General features: G+C 40.2%; 1 protein-coding gene across 3 annotated transcripts in view; it reads right to left on the reverse strand.

The window, feature by feature from the left end:
• Positions 1 to 243: 243 nt before the first annotated feature.
• umad1 (UBAP1-MVB12-associated (UMA) domain containing 1) overlaps positions 244 to 21,130 on the reverse strand; it is a 76,061-nt gene continuing 55,174 nt past the window's right edge. For all 3 annotated transcript variants that reach the window (XM_043689887.1, XM_043689885.1, XM_043689884.1), the window contains exons 3-4: positions 11,760 to 11,833; positions 244 to 2,250 (exon numbers count right to left, since the gene is read on the reverse strand). In XM_043689887.1, the coding sequence (XP_043545822.1) occupies positions 1,990 to 2,250; positions 11,760 to 11,833 (335 nt within the window). In that variant the 3' untranslated portion in view covers positions 244 to 1,989. The remainder of the gene's footprint in view (positions 2,251 to 11,759; positions 11,834 to 21,130) is intronic.

Below are 21,130 nucleotides of genomic sequence, written 5' to 3' on the forward strand. Positions count from 1 at the left end.
GTTCTGTGACCAATTCCCAAAAACTCAAATCCAGGTAGACTATATTCAGAACTGAAGTGCCATCAGTTTGTGGCTGTCTGCAATTCTAATTCTTCAACATAAAATTTGGTGGCCTTGAGAAGTCATCACTCTCCACCTTTGTTCAAAAGGGGATATAGTTTTATTTCTGGATTACTGTTGTTATTAACCTTAAAAATAAACTTTGTTCAAATTAAATAGATTGTTTTGAGTTCATTAAAGAAGCCTGGTGAATGTTTCTTTTATTATGGATAGTAGTACAAAAAGGAAACAGAATGACCATTTCCATAATTGAATCAACACATTTATAATAATGGTGCAATTGCTGCATTCCACTCATCACAGGTATGACAAATCACCTTTTAACAACTCACCTGATCCCAACATAACTGTTTCTGGGAAGCAAGATTTAGCACTTAGAATTTAAACCAGAAAGTTTAAATTTGAATATTTCATTCAAATGCAAAATCATGCACAGAAAGCAAAATAAAGGAGAACAGGGAAAAAAAGATGTGTGAGAGAGAGAGTGAGAGCGAAAGAGAGAATGAAATTAAAACAACTATTATTTTGCAAGCTAAATTAAGAATAAAAATCAGAAGGTACAGATGTATAAACTTGCAGAAGTTAACTTTCAATGCCAGAGATTATTGCTTACATATCAATGGCCAAGTCCTAACATTTTTGGCACATTTACAGTACACAGTACAGTAGATACTACTATATACAGTGTGGGTAATAAGCCAAGTACTGCTGGTAGTCTCACTATTATTCTTACCACAAAATACCAGCCAACAAAAACAGCATTTGAGAGTAACAGTAGGGCACAGTACAACTAAGACAATTTCACATCACAGGGTCTTTCCAATACAGAATCTGTGGAAGTATTTCTCATTCTTAAAATTTATTTCATGACTATAATAATAACTGCAATTTTTCATGTGGAAACTATTAGAGATTCTCTCGCATTAGAGAGCCATATAAAACAATTAACATGACACGTAAAAAGGTAAAAGCAATCCATGCAGTAAATAGGGTACTTTATTATGACACCAAAGTCTCAATTGAGACATTTAGATCCATTGCCATGTAATATTGTTATGAAGCAAATTCCATTGTTTGATATTAGTTTTCAATGCTCAAAAGAAAATGAACATTCAGAAAACAAAAATTATCATTGTTATAATGGTCCATTCAGATAGACCTGCATTTTGTATAATATTTCTACATCCCAGAATGGAATTATTTAGGGTCTATTATTTACCCGCTAGATCCTACCAACTATAAATATGAAAGACTCAATAATCACATGAAATGTTGCTGAAGTCATGAATAAGAATTCTCATAGCACAATCTGGGTATTTAATAACATGTGCCAGAGATACAAATAGTTATTAATGTTTAATCCCTTTCTGTCTCACAATACTATCACATAACACTCCAGAAGACAAAGAGAGAATGGTTTAGGCCAGACACTGATATGAACACCTACAGATTACAAGTTTTATTTTGAAAATGTTTTAGAATCAGACCTTTCTAACATCATGTTTCTTGCTGGACATCAAAATCTCTGACAAAATGGACAGGTATGCAATGGCAAGGGTCAGCACTGGAAAACTTGATCCTGATGTGGTAGGTATGATATCAGTATAACTGCCAGGGTAGCTTCCCACTTTGTATTGTACATCTTTATTTAGAAATGTATTTATTTAAAAAGAAAATAGGTGTCCTCCTTCTATCTTTCCCAAGCTTGCTAACGATAAAAGTCATTGGGACTCTATCATCTCTTCAAGAAGAATGATGCTCTTAATTGAGGCAAGAGTGATTCAAACAAACAATCTTCTGGCTGAGATTCACCATTATTAATACAATATTAGCAACTCAATTGTTGTAGGAAGCTATTAATTAAATCAATTGACATGAGATTGCAATGCTTAGAATGGCTGGTAATTTTATGCAGTGAGCATGCAACGTTTAGGAATCAGAAAGTACAGAGTTTTCAAGAGTAAAATCATACCAGAAGTTTGCTACAGTTTCGTTCATATTCTTTGGTAGATGCAAGGTGTCTGGGAAATCGTGAAAACTGGCCTGTAATGTCAGAATATGAGGGGCTAAAGTAAATGGTACATCACTGAGAAGCTCTGCAGTTACAGGAAACCTTTCTATCGTTTGTTTTATCTGCTGAGCAGTCCATGTTCCATCTGTTCGTACTGGATATAAATTTGTTGACTGTCCCTAAGAGAAAGAAAAATAATTACACGTTTGTAATAAAGTTCATAAACAGTTCTCAAACATTCCTATCTATGGACCCAAACTGACAAGACAGTGAAATTCAATGTATTGCCGAAATTAAGCCATGATTCTTTCAATCAACTTAACAGCATAATAGTTTTTTCTGAGGTAACTCTCCTTTGGGCATTTCATTCAATAGAAGGACAGATTGGACAAGTGTTTCATGAAATTTGCTGTCTAAAGGGGGAAATCATGTTTGACTAACCTGCTGCAAGCTTTTCAAGAGGTAACAAAGTTATGAGAATAACACTGTTGATGGACTTTTTACAGAGATTTGATGCTATAACAACAGTTAGGAGAGAAAAGTTATAGTTCATATAACAAAATGGACAATAGCAAAGTGAATACAAAACTAAGTAAAAAGAAGCAAAGAACACTGGTCAATAGACATTTTTTCAGGCTGGGAAGAAGTTTGTAGTGTGTGTCCCCAGAAGTCAGTATTGGGACCCTTGTTTTTCCTGATGGTGTGCCGGTAAAAATTTCAAAGTTTGTGAATAATCCAAAACTTCAAAGCATTGTAAGCTGTGAGGACAGTATAGAACTCCAAAAAGAACAATGACAAATTGGCAAGGTGTGCAGATGAGTAACAGATGAAGTTCAATGCAGAGAGGTGCGAGGTATTTCAGTCAGAAGAATAAGAACTGATAATGCAAGTAAGAGTATAACACTTCATGAGCAGAGGGACCTTGGTGCAGAAAGGCAAAGGTCACTGAATGTGATAAGGAAAGAGAACAGTTAATAAAACATGCAGTATCCTAAGCTTTAATAATTGGAACATTGAGTAAGAGCAAGGAGGTTATGCTGAACTTCTATAAGGACAGTTAGGCCTCAACTGAATTATCATGTACAATTCTGGCTGTTACTCTATCGGAAGGATGTGAACTTATTGGAAAGACCTTAATGAATACTTTGCTTCAGTATTCACTACTGAGAAGGACCTTGACATTTCTAATGACAGCTCAAAACAGACTGATATGCTTGAACAGGTTGAGGTTAAGAAGGAGGATGTGCTGAAAATTTTGAAAACCATAAGGATTGATAAATCCCCTGGGTCAGACAGGATATACCCTAGGTTACTACAGGAAGTGAGGGAAGAGATTGCTGCACCTTTGGCGATGATATTTGCACTCTCACTGTCCATTGGAGTAGTGCCAAATGATTGGAGGGTGGGAAACGTTGTTCCCTTCTTCAAGAAAGCGAATAGGGATAATCCTGAAAATTACACAGCCTAACAGTTCAAAGTTTGTCTCTGCCGCTTCCGGTTGTCAGTTCCAGCTGTCTGCTGCAGTGGCCGTTATATTGGGTCCAGGTCGGTGTGTTTGTTGATAGAATCTGTGGATGAGTGCCATGCCTCTAGGAATTCCCTGGCTGTTCTCTGTTTGGCTTGTCCTATAATAATAGGGTTGTCCCAGTTGAACTCATGTTGCTTGTCATCCGCGTGTGTGGCTACTAAGGATAGCTGGTCGTGTTGTTTCGCGGCTGGTTGGTGTTCATGGATACGGATCATTAGCTGTCTTCCTGTTTGTCTGATGTAGTGTTTTGTGCAGTCCTTGCATAGGAATTTGTACACTACGTTGGTTTTGCTCATGCTGGGTATCGGGTCCTTTGTCCTGGTGAGTTGTTGTCTGAGAGTGGCTGTTGGTTTGTGTGCTGTTATGAGTCGTAGTGGTCGTAGTAGTCTGGCTGTCGGTTCAGAAATGTTCTTGATGTATGGTAACGAGGCTAGTCTGGTGGGTTGTGGCATGTTCTCATTCCGTTGTCTTTCCCTTAGGCATCTGTTGATCAAATTGCGGGGGTATCCGTTTTTGGCGAATACATTGTAGAGGTGTTCTTCTTCCTCTTTTTGCAGTTCTGGTGTGCTGCAGTGTGTTGTGACCCTTTTGAACAGTGTCTTGATGCAACTTCTTTTGTGTGTTGGGGTGGTTGCTCTCGTAGTTAAGGACTTGGTCTGTGTGCGTGGTCTTTCCTGTATACCTTTGTGGTGAATTCGCTGTTGGTATTCTCTGTGCCATCACGTCTAGGAATGGGAGTTGGTTGTCCTTTTCTTCCTCTCGAGTGAATCGGATTCCTGTGAGTGTAGCGTTGATGATCCGGTGTGTGTTTTCTATTTCTGTGTTTTCTATTTCTGTGTTTTTAATGATTACAAAGGTGTCATCTACATACCTGACCCAGAGTTTGGGTTGAATGTGTGTTAAGACTGTTTGTTCTAATCTTTGCATTACCGCTTCTGCTGAGTCCAGAGATGGGTGAGCCCATGGGTGTGCCATTGATTTGTTCATATATTTGGTTATTGAATATGAAGTGTGTTGTGAGGCACAGGTCCAGTAGTTTGAGTATGCAGTCTTTGTTGATTGGTTCCCAGTCTTGTCTGTCCTGTACGTCCAGCAGGTCGGCTATTGTTTCTCTGGCTAGGGTTTTGTCGATAGAGGTGAACAGTGCTGATACATCGAATGAGACCATAGTTTCTTCCTTGTCTATATGTATATTTCTGATGATGTCCAAGAATTCCTGTATTGACTGTATAGAGTGTGTCTGGATACACTGATCAGGTATTTCAGTTTCTGTTGTAGTTCTTTAGCCAATTTGTGAGATGGTGTCCCTGGTAGTGATACGATGGGTGTGAGTGGGATGTCTGGTTTGTGCACTTTAGGTAGTCCACAGAATCTGGGGGTGGTGTTGCTTTCAGGTTTCATTCTCTGTTGGTCAAACCTGGTTACCTGTACGTTTTTTTGCAGGTTCCTCAGTGTGTTGTTTATCCTATTGGTGAGCTGTGGGGTGGGGTCAAACGCTCTCTTTTGGTAGGTGTTGGTATTTGCAAGTAGTTGTTGCACTTTCTAGATGTACTCTGCTTTGTCCAGGATGACTGTCATTCTGCCTTTGTCTGCTGGTAGTATGATTATGTTCTTATCATTTCTTAGTGTTTTTAGTGCTTCCCTCTCCTTGGTGTTGAGGTTGCATGTTTGTCTTTTCCTTGTTATCAGGGGTACGATACTTTGTCTCACTGCTTGTTGTGTCTCTTCTGTCAGTCCATTGTTTGTGCATTCTAGTGCTGCTAGGAAGTCTGCTGTCTTGGCGTCCCTATGGTAATAGTGGAGTCCCTTGGCCAGCATTGTTCCTTCCGTATCTGTGAGCTGTCTGTGGGAGAGGTTTCTTACCCAGGTATGTGTTGTGGTGTCCTCTCTGTTGTGTGTTAGTTTGGCCATTTTTTCTTTTAGTGCTGTTTTTTTACGGTGTGTGGTCCTGTTCTGTCCTATGGTGACATTCAATTCAACCCAAACTCTGGGTCAGATATGTAGATGACACCTTTGTAATCATTGGGTCGGGTGCTGGCAGGTGGGACTAGTTTGGGTTGGAATATCTGGTCGTTCTGGACTGGTTGGACCGAAGGGTCTGTTTCCATGCTGTACATCTCTATGACTCTATAACATAGAGCACAAAAATACTCTATCTCATTACACAGTTTTTCTCCACTTAGGTAATAGTCTACTTTTGAATTCTTCCTGCCAAAATGAACAACTTCACATTTTGCCATTAGATACTTCATCTGCCAGAAGTTTGCCCACTTATTCATATCTATATCCATCTGAAACCTCATGTCATATTCACAATGTACTTATCTACACACTTGATTTCACTTGCAAATTTAGCTTTTATCTTAAGCTCCCCAAATCTATGACATTGATGTAAATTGTAAAATTTTGAGGCCCCAAAGTTGGCTCCTGCAGAACTTCACTTGTCACATCTTGGAATCAAGCAAAAACTACTTTCTGTTTTCAACCAGGCAATCTTCTATCCACATGTTACTCACAACACCATGAGCTTTTATTTTCCCCAACATCCTTTAATGTGGCAGCTTGTCAAAGGTCTTCTGCACAACAAGAATACCATTGTCTACAGGCTCCCCTATTTGCACAGCACAATACTCCTTCAAATAACTCCAACAAATTGGTTGAAAGTGATTTCACTTTGATAAAACCATGCTGACTCTTTCCAATCACTGAGATTTTTTAAGTGCTCAGTTGTAATTTCTTTAATGATCCATTCTAATAACTTCGTCATAACAGATGTCGGCACAGTGGCACAGTGGTTAGCACTGCTGCCTCACAGCGCCAGAGACCCGGGTTCAATTCCCGACTCAGGCGACTGACTGTGTGGAGTTTGCACATTCTCCCCGTGTCTGCGTGGGTTTCCTCTGGATGCTCTGGTTTCCTCCCACAGTCCAAAGATGTGCGGGTCAGGTGAATTGGCCATACTAAATTGCCCGTAGTGTTAGGTTAAAGGGGTAAATGTAGGGGTATGGGTGGGTTGCGCTTCAGCGGGTCGGTGTGGACCTGTTGGGCCGAAGGGCCTGTTTCCACACTGTAAGTAATCTAATCTAATCTAAAAAAAAATGTCAAGTTAACGATTTTGTACTTGTGTTTTTTGCCTCCCTCCCATCTTGAATAGAGGGACTCTATTTGTTACTTTCGAGGCCTTTTGGAACATTTCCTGAACAAATGGAATATTGGAAAATTAAACACCAACATCATCACTTTAGACCGGAGGACAAAATCCAACTGAATTTGTTTAAAACCACTTCCTTTGAATTTGTAACTTCACTAAATGCCTCTCTTGCTTCTGCTTTTTGAGATACAGCTAATAATGGATTTTTTTTTAATATTCTTTATAGTGAAGACAAGTAAAATATTTGTTAATTTCATATACTATTTCCTAATTAAATACTATTGACTCCCCAATCTCATTCTTTAGAAGGCCAATCTCATTCTTTAGAAGGCCAACACTCACTTAGAAGTCTCAGCCTGTTCTGCCTCTCCTTATAGCTCAAACCCTCCCATCTCAGTAACATAATCTCTACAGCAGCACAAATAGAATTGCACACAGTACTCCAAATGTGGCCATATGAATATTGCAACATCCATAACATGTCATCCCAACTCCAATACTCAATGCTCTGACAGATAAAGGCAAGCATGCCAAATAACTTCTTAACCACCCTGTCCACCCATGATGAAACTTTCAAGGATCTATGTATCTGCACTCCTAGGTCTCTGTATTTGAAAAGACTCCCCAGGACCCTACCATTGACAGTGCAAGTCCTGCCCTGGGTTGTCTTACCAAAATGCAACACCTCACAATCATCTAAACTAAATTCCATCTGCCATTGCTCAGCCCACTGGCCTAATTGATCAAGATCCTGTTGTATAACCTTCCTCACTGTCATCCACAAACTTACTAACCATGCCTCCCACATTGTCACCCAATCGATTATATAAATGACAAAATTGTGGACCCAGCACTGATCCCAGCAGCACACTGCTGGTCACAGGCCTCCAGTCTGGACAACAACATTCTACCACCACCCTCTGTCTTCTACAGTCAAGCCAACTTTGAATCCAACTGGCTAACTCTCCCTGATCCCATGCGATCTAAACTTATTAGCCAGTCTACCATGTGGAACCGAGTCGAATGCCTTGCTAATGTCCATGTAGATAATGTGTACCACACCACCTCTTTCTACCTTCTTGGTCACCGCATCAACGAAAACAAATTTACGAGACACAATTTCCAATGCACAAAGCATTGCTGACCATTCCTAATCAGTCCTCACATTTTGAAATGCAGGTAGATCCTGTCTCTCAGAATCCGTTCAACAAATTATTCACAAGTGATGTCAGGCTGATTGGTCTGTAGTTCCCTGGCTTTTCCTTGCACCCTTTCTTGAAAGATGGTACCACATAAGCCACCCTTCAGTCCATTGGCACCTCACCTATGGCTGTTGATTGATATCAATGTCTATGCTAGGGACCCCGCTATTTCATTCCCAGTTTCCTAAATGTCCTGGGATACACTTGGTCAAGTCCAAGGGATTTATCTACCTTTATGTGCTTTTAGACCGCCAGCATCACCTCTTCTGTAAAGCAGACTCCTTTCAAGGCATCACTACTTATTTTCCCTGAGTTCCCTAGCCTCCATGTCTTTCTCCACAGTAAATACTGATGCAGAATACTTGTTTCAGATCTCACGCATGTCCTATGGTTCCACACATATATGGCCAGTCTTCAAACCATGTAATAATTTCTAATTTTATGTGCCCTGTGCAAATATTCAAACAGCTCAGCAAGTAATAAAAATGAGGTTATGTCATTGTTGTGCATCTGTTAACACCTAGGAAAAGATAGATAATGAGAGAAAGAGATAGAATGTGAGGATAGAATGTGAGAATGAAAGAGAGAGCGCGACAAAATGAGCGCGCAAGAAAATGACTCATGGACAGAAGGGAACAGTCAGCAGGCAAACTATCAAGGAAGTGGTTGAGAAGTAGGGCGAACAGTTTTGAGAGTTAAATTACTATCTTTTTGAGATGAGTGCCATCTTCAATGTGGGCAGATGTTCCAGAGACTACAATATGCAAGTACATTCTTTGCAGTTGTGGTGTCAGCTTTTTGTTTCAATTTCACTATCTATGACCTAGAAGGTGCTTCTCGAGCAAGTCACCTGCTGGGATCAACCAACAATCTTAATTTGACAACACTTGTTTTCAAGCCTCGTGGATTGTGACCTTTTGCATCTTACTGACCACTTGTCCAACTGCAGCCCAGAAAAATAAGTTAAATAAAGGTAATGAGCTCCTGTAATGAAATTGCTAAGTTCACCACCTCACTGGGATTTCAACATATCCACCAGTAGGTCAACTTACGCCTTCCTTGAAACCATATTTTCAAACACCCTCCCCATAATTATCAAGGTCAATGAAGCCAATAAAACCCCGGCCCTGTTCAGCATCACTGGAGTTTCATGTGTTATCGAATAAATCATTGAATATAATCAAATAACTTGAAACATTTACATAATTAGCAATGCACAGAGAATTTCAGGACAGGAATGTCAGGCACCAGTAACCAATGAACAAACAGTCATACTGTCAAAAGTTTGTCTTCCACTCATGTGAACAGATGGAAAAATGCAAACTTTCAAAAGAGAACAACAATACTTACGGCTGAGTAAAAGGGTACCAATTGGTTAGCAAGTGGACTCTGGTTAGTTGAGGCACTGCCATAGAGAATTCATTAGGGAACAGTTATCTCAAGCTTTTGCTTGAACGTAAATAGGCACGTATGCTCAGATTAGTACTAGAAATTATATCACACAAGTTTGACTGATAATCTCGATTCAGTCTTTCTTACTTACATCAAAATAATAGAAAACAACAGTAGTTGTGACATTGCACCCAGACAACACTCAGTAAACAATCCAGAGTGTGCCGGAAATTATATTAATGAGCAATTTTTAATGGGCAGTCATGTCTGCAAATGTTCATTCACATTTGCCAGAAGTTGCACATATAGTCACAACCCAGTCCTCTGCAAGAGGAACACATTTGTCTGGACATAGTCCCTTTTACATGAAACAAAACTCTGATGGTAACTTTTCCTTGGTTTATTCTCCATTGCAATAACTTAATAAAAGTCCGCCTGGAAATGAGTCAGCACTTTTTTTCAGTCCTACAGTAACATTGTTGGTCTCTGAAATTTCTGTATGGTTCTGATGAATACAAGACAAAAAGCTTTGACAGCATGTCACCTTTTTCAGCAATACCCAAATGATGCACTACTGATCAACCGATTTTCTTTTGCTTATTTTAAGGACGATGGCTGGAGTGTTGTTGAGACACTTCAGCTGCTTAATGAGGGAATTATCAAATTTGCATGAAAAAAGGGCTCAAGAAAACAGCTTGTTTGCAAGACAGCATCATCCTTTGCACTTGCATTCAACACTGATGCTCACTGAGTACTTTTGTGGAGCTGCGACCACAAGGAGTCTGCACATATCTTTTCAGAGAATAGTAGTATGATGTATTATCATTGGATTATCAAATCTAGAGTTCAGAATTACAGAAGTGTTATGGCACAGAAGGAGACCATTCTGTACTATCTTATTAAATGAGAATTATTACTCAGCCAATCTCCTGCTTTCATCCCATACTCCTGCACAGTATTTTGATTCTCAATTATATTCTATGCACATTGTACTTGGATTTATATTGCTAGTATAGTCACATGTAGCACTCATAACAAATGCCAGAAATATGAAACGCTTCCATTAAATGGTGGCTGTTTATGCCACCAATAGTAAATTCAAGGTTCAATGATACATGGCTACTGGAATGTGAATGCCATTAAATAGCCCTATATGTTTCTTCATAAAATTGAGACAGTGTCAATTAGCAAGTCTTAACAAATGACTAAATATGCTAAAATTGTATACTGTTGTATCTGAGGCAAATAAACTCAAGATTACTTCTAACCAAAAAAAGGGGACATTCCTTTATATGGTAAAGGACAACATACATAATTATACCATTTCTGACTGCACTAGATTAAGAACTCAAAGGGAGGAATCTAACTTCTGCATTTCCACTTTGCAAACCTGTTTTAATAAAGTTTATATTTAATTAACCTGGCCACTTCACAAATTGACCACTTCAGGGGTTATTAAGAATCAGTCACACTGCTGTGGCTATGAGGTCACATGTCGGCCAGACCAGTCAAGGATGACAGATTTCTTTCCTTAAATGGCATCAGGTAAAGAAGGGCCTTTATAACAATTGGGGATATTTTCATGGCATTAATACTGAGAGACAAGTTATCCTTTCCAAATTTAAAAAAATAATTTAAATTTAATTCCAGCTGTGTTAGTGAGATTTGAACTTGTGTCCCTGGAAAACTAGCCAGAGTCCTCAGGATTATTAAGAGGGCTATAAGCACTACATTACCATCTCCCATACTGAAGAGCTTGCTTGACATATGCAAATTCAAAACAATTAATAATTAAATTAGGAGTGATAAACAAAATGTGATTTGAAATCTTCAATTCAAATATCTCTACATGTGCGCATTTCACTTCGGTTTGTTTGAATTTACAAGCTTCTTTGTGTGGCTACAACTATGTCTCCAAGTTCAAGATGATCCTGTAAAAAACATGATTCTTGGTGTAATAATTATGGGGGTGAAATGGAAAGATGTGATTATGAAAGAAATATGAAGACAATTAATAATAAAAAATGAATTCATACTAAGAGGATTACCAAGATTTCTTCTAAAAGCATTTTAAAAAAGTGAAAGAGTGGGGAGAAGACAGAGGTATTAACAATTATGAGTTCTGAAAACATCCAAGATGAAACACTGGAAGTGTAGTACATTTAGTATTAAATGATTTGTCACAAATAATACTAAAGGATTAGATTAGATTCCCTAATGTCATAAATAATACCAAATGTACATGATGCATGCACCAATTTTATTTTCCACGACAAATAGATGATACTTACGTTAAATAACTTTCTCTTGCAAATATTTGACCAATGGTATTGTTCATTAGCCTGATTTTTACAGAACAATTGTGTCCTCTTATGAACTGTAAATACAATGTGAAGCAAATTGAATATGCTGTACCTCCTTGGTTGATCGGCTGCATTTGCCTGTCACATCTTCAACTGGCACATGTTGCCTTTCACTTGCCGTTTCTCCTGTAATGAAATATCAATAAGTAGAAGTTAGTTTTTTCTTAAAATAATTGGCTAAGATCTTGCTTGTAAATGCCAATTCAACATAGGAATGATTTGAGAACAAATACTGAAATGGTCTCAGTGGCAAACTACACGGCAAATAAATAGAGCAGGAAATACGTATTCTCACGCTCCTCTCCTGTACCATTATTTACACTGAAGAGTTCATTTTAGGAGGAATTGTGGTTGTTAATTACTGTTAGTTGGAATGGGATGGAGAAGAGAAGAAATACAACTTCCTGTTATTACACTAACTATGGCTATATTTCCAACTAGCAGGGACGTCTAGGCCTACTCTAATAATGAGAAACAGAATGCTCAGGAATAAAATTAGCAAAACTTTTAAAACTGATTGGAAAAATGTTAAACCTAGCTTCTACAAAAGTAATTGATGCCATATCAATTATAATTTTAAAATGTGAGTTTGATAGACTTTTGCTCAAAGGTATTTAAAGGTATGAGAAAAAGACAGGCTTATACATTTGTATCATAGGTCAGCCATGTGATAGGCTTATGGGCATACTGCTGTTCATATAGTCAAATAAATCTGAAATTATCTACTTGGTGTATCATTTTATGTACATCACGTTCTCCGCAAAAAATGGCGGTCAGTATTTTCCACACTGAAAAACTGGGAAAATTGTATGGAAGGGGACAGGCAGCATGACTTCCAATTACCGCCACCTACAAACGGATTACATTGCATCATCCTCCGCTATTTCCACTACTTACAAACAGACTCCAACACCAGAGATATGTTTCCCTCCCCACCCCTATCCACTTTCTGTAAAAATCATTCCATCCACGACTACTTCGTCAGGTCCATGCCCCCTCAACAACCCACCCTCTTCTCCTGGCACCTTCCTCTGCCATGGCAGGAATTGCAAAACCTGAGCCATTCCTCCCCCCTCATCTCCATTCAAGGCCCAAAGGTGCCTTCCACATCCAAAGTTTCACCTGCACTTCCACACATCATTTACTGTATCCGTTGCTCCCAATGCAGTCTCCTCTACATTGTGGAGACAGGAAGCTTACTCACAGAGTGCTTCAGAGAACATCTCCGGGACACCCGCACCAACCAACCCCACCACCCATGGGTGATCACTTCAACACCCCCTCCCACTCTGAGGACATGCAGGTACTGGGCCTCCTCCATCGCCACTCCGTTACCACCCGACGCCTGGAGGAAGAATGCCTCATCTTCCACCTTGGCACCCTCCAACCCCATGGCATCAATGTGAATTTCACCAGTTTCCTCAGTTCCCCTCCCCCACCTTATCCCAGTTCCAACTTAGGATTGTGCTCATGACGTGTCCCATCTTCCTTCCCACCTATCTGCACCACTCTCCCCACTGACTTATTACCTTCACCCCCACCTCCATCTACCTACTGCGCTCTCAGCTACCTTCCCCCAGCCACTCCCCTCCCATTTATCTCTCCACCCCCAAGGCTCCCAGCATCATTCCTGATGAAGGGCTTTTGCCCAAAACATAGATTTTCCTGCTCCTCAGATGCTGCCTCACGTGCTGTGCTTTTCCAGCACTACACTCTTGCCTTCCAATTTGGCAGCTGTGAGAAAGGGGGTTGATACTTTGGGTGTCCAGAGTCTCTTTCCAACCCCTAAGCCCCTCTGCAGCATGGGGAACTGTCTGGCAGAGACCCAGTCAGTTCGTGGGGAAGGGGTGATCAAGAGCATTCTACCCACCTTCCCCCAACTGACTCCAGTAGCGTTGGCATTGTTTGCTCTCAGCAAACATGACACTCCCACACCACTTTCTCAGACCCCTCTTAACTGGTTATCGGTGAAACAATGTACCATCATTTGCATTTGCAGGTACAGCATTGGCCTTTTGTGGCACTGTTAAGGGTGCTGAGCGATCAGACTGTCAATTGTGCTGGCAGCTTTTGGAGGCCAGTCCGCCATTTTTAAATGTCCAGCAAGGGCAGCAGTTGCTTCCTAAATGCCTGCCCGGTCCTTCACTCACAGAATCAGTGCCACATTTTGACATCTGCTACTCAAAAATCCCAACCATTAACTTTAATTGTGAAAGTCAGGAAATTTTAAAACATTTTTTTTCCTTTCCAAGTCAGTTCTTCAACTATGAAGAAATCTTTAACAATTGCGAAACCATCATAAACCAAGATGCAAATGTAAATCTCCTTCATAATGATCCTTAACTAAGTAGCCGCTTAACATTACACAAATCTTTAGTTGATATTGCATACTATCATATTGTAGTATCACACACATCATTTGCACTGAATAAGAGAAAATCTCCAACTGCCAAACCGCTGGGGCTCAGAACCCGATGCTGCTGTCAAAAAAACACACACACACTCACACACATACACACACACACACACACACACTCTCCTGATAATGCTGTGTTCACGTCTGGAAATGTCAATGGAAAACAAAACATATACTGCATTCACAACCGAGTGGACATCAGTGAAATTCGCTGCAATGTTTGGTAAATTCTGAATTTGGTGTGAAATCTGTTGCCAAATAGAGACCTAGCAGTGCAGGTGCATAAAGTGAAGGTGCAAAAAGACAGGGTGGCGAAAGTGGTGTTTGGCATGCATGCTTTCATTGGTCAGAACATAGAGTATAGGAGTTGGGACATCATGTTGGGGCTGTGCAGGATGTTGGCGAGGCCACCTTTACTGCATACAATTTTGGTCACCCTTCTATAGCAAAGATGCTGTTAAATTTGAGGGGGTGCAGAAAAGACTTACAAGGATGTTGCCAAGACCGGAGGGTTGAGTTATAGGGAAGAGGCTGAATAGGCTGGATCTTTTTCCCAGGATCATCAGAGGCTGAGGGGTGACCTTATAGAGGTTTATAAAATCAAGAGGGGCATGAGTAGGGTGAATAGCCAAAGTCTTTGTCCTAGGGTGTGGGAGTCCAAGACTAGAGGGCGTAGGTTTATAGTGAGAGGGATAAGATTTTTACAAAATACCCAAGGGATAACTTTTTCTTACGCAGAGGGTCGCACATGCAAAGAACGAGCTTCCAAAAGGAAATGATGGAGGCAGGTACAACATTTAAAAGGCATCTGGATGCGTACATGAATAGGAGGCGTTTAGAGATAATGGACCAAATGCTGGCAAATGGGACTAGGTCAGATTGGGATGTCTGGTCAGCAAGGATGAGTTGGAACAAACCATCTGTCTCTGACTGAGAAAACTGGTTCATTATTCTAATGTTTAACTGGAAAGAATTTCTGCTCCAACATAGTGTTAACAACGTGATAACTTCACAAAAGCGGACGAGTCAGAAGAGGGGGTAGTCAGATAATGTTGGATGTCGTCAGCATATGTATGAAAACTGACAGAGTGCCTTCAGATGATGTCGCCAAAGAGGTGCATATAAATATGAAATAGAAGGAAAGAAAGGACAAATCTTTAAACGTTGTCAAATTCTTAGTGACAAAATCCATAGGGTCCTTATACATATTATGGTGATGAGGTTAAAATACACAAAAGGAAGTGAGTTAAGAGATCGACACGGTGGCACAGTGGTTAGCACTGCTGCCTCACAGCGCCAGAGACCTGGGTTCAATTCCCACCTCAGGTAATTGTGTGTGTGAAGTTTGCACATTCTCCCAGTGTCTGTGTGGGTTTCCTCCAGGTGCTCCGGTTTTCTCCCACAGTCCAAAAATGTGCAGGTTAGGTGAATTGGCCATGCTAAATTGCCCGCAGTGTTAGGTGAAGGGGTAAATGTAGGGGAATGGGTCTGGGTGGGTTGCTCTTCAGAGGGTCGGTGTGGACTTGTTGGGCCTGGTTCCACACTAAGTAATCTAATCTTACAGTAGAGAAAATAAGCCGGAGTAATGTTTGCATTCGTGGATGATCCTGGAATAGGAGCAGAATTAGCAGATAATAGCAGCGCCTGACAATGCTTTATGTAGTTGAAGATATGGAAGTGAATGATGCAATGGAAAGGTGTTTTTTTTAAATATGATTTTTAATCAATTTTGGAAGTCAGATTTTAAAATAGTGGTTGATAAATGCTAGTCAGTTCTGTGATGGGTTTTTTTAAAAAAATAGAAAAACAGACATTCTGAAATAGTGACCTAAACACATGATTGTTGAGAAGGCAACTGCCTAGCTGGACCTTGTGGTGTCAAATAGATGTACGGCACGGTCCAACTAGTCTATGCCAACCAGATATCCCAACCCAATCTAGTCCCATTTTCCAGCACTTGGCCCATATCCCTCAACCTTTCCTATTCATAAATCCATCCAGATGCCTTTTAAATGTAATTTTACCAGCCTCTACCAGTGGTCAAGACCTCCAGTCTGACAAACAATGCTCCATCACCACCCTCCGTCTTCTGTCTTCAAGCCAGTTCGGAATCCAAATGGCTAGTTTGCCCTGTATTCCATATGATCTAACCTTGCTAGCAAGGAAGCTTGTCGAATGCCTTACTGAAGTCCACATAGATTAAGTCCACTGCTTTGCCCTCATGAATCCTCTTCGTTACTTCTTCAAAAAACTCAATTAAGTTAGTGAGACACAACCTCCCACGCACAAAGCCATGTTGACTATCTATATACACGAAATTCCTGTCCCTCAGGATTCCCTCCAACAACGTGCCCACCACTGATGTCAGGTTCACTGTTCTATAGTTCCATGGCTTTTCCTTAATACCTTTCTTAAATAGTGGCACCACCATAGTCAACCTCCAGTCTTCTATCACTGCAACTGTGGCTATCAATGTTACAAATATCACAGCCAGGGGCCCGTGTTACGACACAGGGTAAACCTTCCTGCTTAATTTAAACCAGCAACACAGAAAAGATTTATCCCGTGCTGTAATCTTGTGAAAATTTGACAGGCGAAAAACTATCCCAAAGGCTATTATTTAAAGTAAAAATTAACAACTTTATTTCTTAAAGTATAACAGAGAATAATTAAAGAACTATTTACAACTCCTTTCTCTAACCTATCTTTTACCTTCTCCTTCTACAATACTAGTCCAGTAAAATCCCAGATTAGGATTTACCAAAAATTTAATTTCAAAACCAGCCAGCTGTCGAATCTTCTCTTTATATCTTCCTCTGTAGATATGTCCCGTAGGTCAAAGGTGATGCTTTTCTCTGTGCAAACGTCTTCTCTAGACAAGTACCTCTCAGAGTTCTGACCAGCAGTCTACATCTGTTGGTCTTTTGGTAGTGCTCTCCCAACTGTTCAATTTTTCCCAGTCTTATACCCCCCAAAGCATCAGATAGTGTCATTGGCTTTTAAATTTTGTCAATATACGAAATTCAAACTTGATTAGAGTTTGTTTTTTTTTTCAGCAATATAATTTAAACTGACTGGCCTAATTCAAATTTGTTTCTTGTCCTCAGGCAACCAGCTACTCTGGCTGCTGGACCACATGTTACATTTTATCTTATTCAGTACACTTTATGCTGTTAGGTAGTTCTGCTAGCTTTTAACTTTCAAAGCATACAGTACACCCACATCTTCATAATAGCCCAGCAATCACTTCCCCAGAGTTCTAGGGTACATCTAATCAGGTCCGGGGAATTTATCCATCTTTATGCATTTTATAACATTTTTCAAGATATCATTATCTATTTCCCCACATTCTATATCTTTCATATCCTGCTCCACACTACTGCAAAATACTTATTTAGTATCTTCCCTCATCTCCTACGGATCCACACATAAATGGCCTTGCTGATCTTTAAGGGGAGAAAATGATCTCCAGCATCTGCAGTCCTCAGAGTCAAAAGGTGTGGTGCTGGAAAAGCACAGCCAGTCAGGCAGCATCAGAGGAGCACGAGGGTTGACGTTTTGAGCATAAACTCATCAGGAATGCCTGAAGAGTTTATGCTCAAAACGTCGACCCTCCTGCTCCTCAGATGTTGCCTGACCAGCTGTGCTTTTCCAGCACTACACTTTTTGACTCTGATTTTTAAGGGGTCTTATTTTTTCCCTAGTTATTCTTTTGACCTTAATGTATGTGTAGAATCCCTTTGGATTCTCCTTAACCCTATTTGCCAAAGCTATCTCATGTCCTGTTTTTGTCCTCCTAAATTTCCCTCTTAAGCGTCTTTCCAATTACTTTTATATTCTTCCAGGGATTCACTTGATCCTGGCTGTCTATACCTGACAAATACTTCCTTCTTTTTCTTGACAAAAAGATCAACTTCTCTAGTATCCAGCATTTCCTACACTTATCAGCCTTGCCCTTTACCCTCACGGGCACATACTGTCTCTATACTCTCGTTATCTCATGTTTTCTGCAAACATCTGCCCCCAATCAATTTTTGAAACTTCTCATCCAATATCATCAAAATTAGCCTTCCTCCAACTTAGAACTTAAACTTTTAGATCCAGTCTATTATTTTCCATCATGATTTTAAAACTATTAGAATTATGGTCACTGACCCCAAAGGGCTCCCCCACTAACACCTCTGTCGCCTGCCTGCCTTATTTCCCAAAAGTACACCAAATTTTGCACCTTTTCTAGTAGCACATCCACATACTGAATCAGAAAAAAGTTTCTTGTACACACTTAAATTTTTCTCCATCCAAGCCTTTAACACAATGGCAGTTCCAGTCTATGTTTGACAAGCTAATATCCCCTACAATTACCACCCTATTATTCAACAGATAACGGAAATCTCCCAAAAAAGTTGTTTCTCAATTTACTGCTGACTATTGAGGTGTCTATAGTACAATCCCAATAAGGTGATCATCCTTTTCTTGTTTCTCAGTTACACCCAAATAACTTCCCTGGAATTTCCTCCCCAAATACAGCCGTAACACTGTCCCTAATCAAAAATACATCTCCCCCTCTTCTCTTGCCCCCCTTTCTATCCTACCTCTAGCATCTATACCCTGAAACATTAAGCTGTCAGCCCTGGCCATCCCTGCGCCACATCTCTATAATTGCTATGATATCCCAGTCCCACGTTCCCAACCATTCCCTGAGTTAATCAGCCTTATCTGATAGACCTATTGCATTGAAATAAATGCGATTTAATCAATCAGTCTTACCTCATTCTCTGCTTTGTTCCTGTCTGTCCTGAATGTTTGACTTCCTCCTTTTCGCAACTGTACCAGTCTTAAACTGATCTCTTTCCTCTCTATCTCCCTGGATCCCACCTCACTAGTTTAAATCTTCCCACTTCGCTCTAGTGAATCTCCCTGCCAATATATTAGCCCCTTCCAATTCAGGTGCAATCCATCCTTCTTACACAGGTTACTACTACCCCAGAAGAGATTCCAAGGATCAAAAAATGTGAATCCTTCTCCCCCGTACAAGCCACACATTCATCTGCTGTATCCATCTATTCCTATCCTCACTAGCTCGGGGTACCGGTGTTATTGAATAAGATGTTTATATTATTGGGTTTATGTCAGGTAGAGTAAATATATTGGACACTTACATTGCTTTGATCTCAGAGCAGTCAGATTTTTCAGTTCACTTCATAAGAGCCTAGGGTTCAGTTGGGAGTTGTACTGCTGATTAGGGATCACATCACAGCTGTGTTGAGGGAGGACACATTGGAGGGATCTTGCAGTGAGGCATTATTAGATTAGATTAGATTCTCTACAGTTGGAAACAGGCCCCTTGGCCCAACAAGTCCACACCGAACCTTCGAAGAGTAACCCACCCAGACCCATTTCTCTCTGACTAATGCACCTAATGCTTTGGGCAATTTAGTATGGCCAATTCACCTGACCTGCCCATCTTTGGACTGTGGGAGGAAACCAGAGCACCCTGAGGAAACCCACGCAGACATGGGGAGAGAATGTCTGTGTGGAGTTTGCATAGTCTGTCAAAGCTGGAATCGAACCTGGGACCCTGATGCTGTGAGGCAGCTGTGCTAACCACTGAGCCACCGTGCCTAACCACTGAGCAACTGTGCCAGTTCTGAAGAGAACAGTTCTTTTTCTATGAGAAAGAGTGCAGAGTATGATTCAGGAGAAACAGATGCCTCAGCATGTGTTTTGTCATGTCGTGAGTTTTCAAACTGGGACAAGCTGGTGTAGAATTCTTTAACATTTGAATTGAGAAAGCTTAGGTCCTGAAAAATTATTCCCAAATCCATGGAAAAGCAGAGGAATCAAAGTGGAAATCTAAAAGAAGAAGAAGTAGGAGTCATAATTCTTGAGGAATGAATCTCTGAAATGGAGTGTGTTTGGAAACAGATTGAAACTTTGTTTTGATATTAATGTTAAAATCTATCCATGTGTAATTTTTATCTAGCTTTGATACTTTGTGTAATAAACTTATTTAGTTAACAAATATCTAAAGCCTCATGTGAATGTTTCAATCACTAGCCATCACATTAATTATAACAATTAATTAGTTAATTAATTAAATATTTGATCTAGTAAGCTAGGCTTTATTTTGGAATCTGAAATGTTCAGAATTACCACTCTCAGGGGTCATGACTAAAACAGGCATCCACTGTATCTTTCAAATCTTAAGAGCAAGGATGAGTGCTGTACTATGGGGAGTTTGTTGCCTGGGGGACAGTAAGGGCTCCAGTGGAGACTGCAGCATCAGAACTGGAGGTGGGGAAGTGTGTGGTTCAGCTAATAAGTAGCTGCAGAAATTTTGCATCAAACAGAGCATCAAAAGTTAGACATTGGGGATTTTAAAAGTGTAGTTGTAAGTGGTACAGTCAATTGTATGTGACAATCTTTTATTGATTCAGTGCAGACTTATAAATGTCTGATATGCATTCCATCCTGCATCATCAAAATCTTCAACATCCTTCCACCAGTCACCATCTATTTCCATCAAGCAATTCTATTATTCCTTACTTCTTCCCACACTTATCCACCTCATATGTACTTAGGATAGTTGCCTCACCCACTCCTGTGGAAGCGAGTTTGCATTCTAACCACTTTATAGATGAAGTAGTGTTGCTTGAAACTCCAAATGAATTAATTAGTGACCATCTTATAATACAAACATACAAATTAGGAGCACAAATAGGCCATTCAGTGCCTCAAACTTGCTCTACCATTTATAAGATAATGCCTGGTTTGTGGCTTCAACTCCACATTTGGACCTACCAAGACAAAAATCAACTCCCTTATATCACATGATTACCTCTAGAACTCTCTGCCCAGACAGTGAAGCACCACCATCCTCAAGGGAAGAAAATCCCATTTCCATCTTAAATGGGTGATCCCTTATTTTTAAACAGTGTTCCTGACTTCAAGTTCCTCTAGAAGAAACGTCGTTCAAGCATCCACCCTGTCAATTCTCTTCAGGATCT

The sequence above is a fragment of the Chiloscyllium plagiosum genome, chromosome 5, assembly GCF_004010195.1.
Source record: "Chiloscyllium plagiosum isolate BGI_BamShark_2017 chromosome 5, ASM401019v2, whole genome shotgun sequence".
NCBI classification, from domain to species: Eukaryota; Metazoa; Chordata; class Chondrichthyes; order Orectolobiformes; family Hemiscylliidae; genus Chiloscyllium; species Chiloscyllium plagiosum.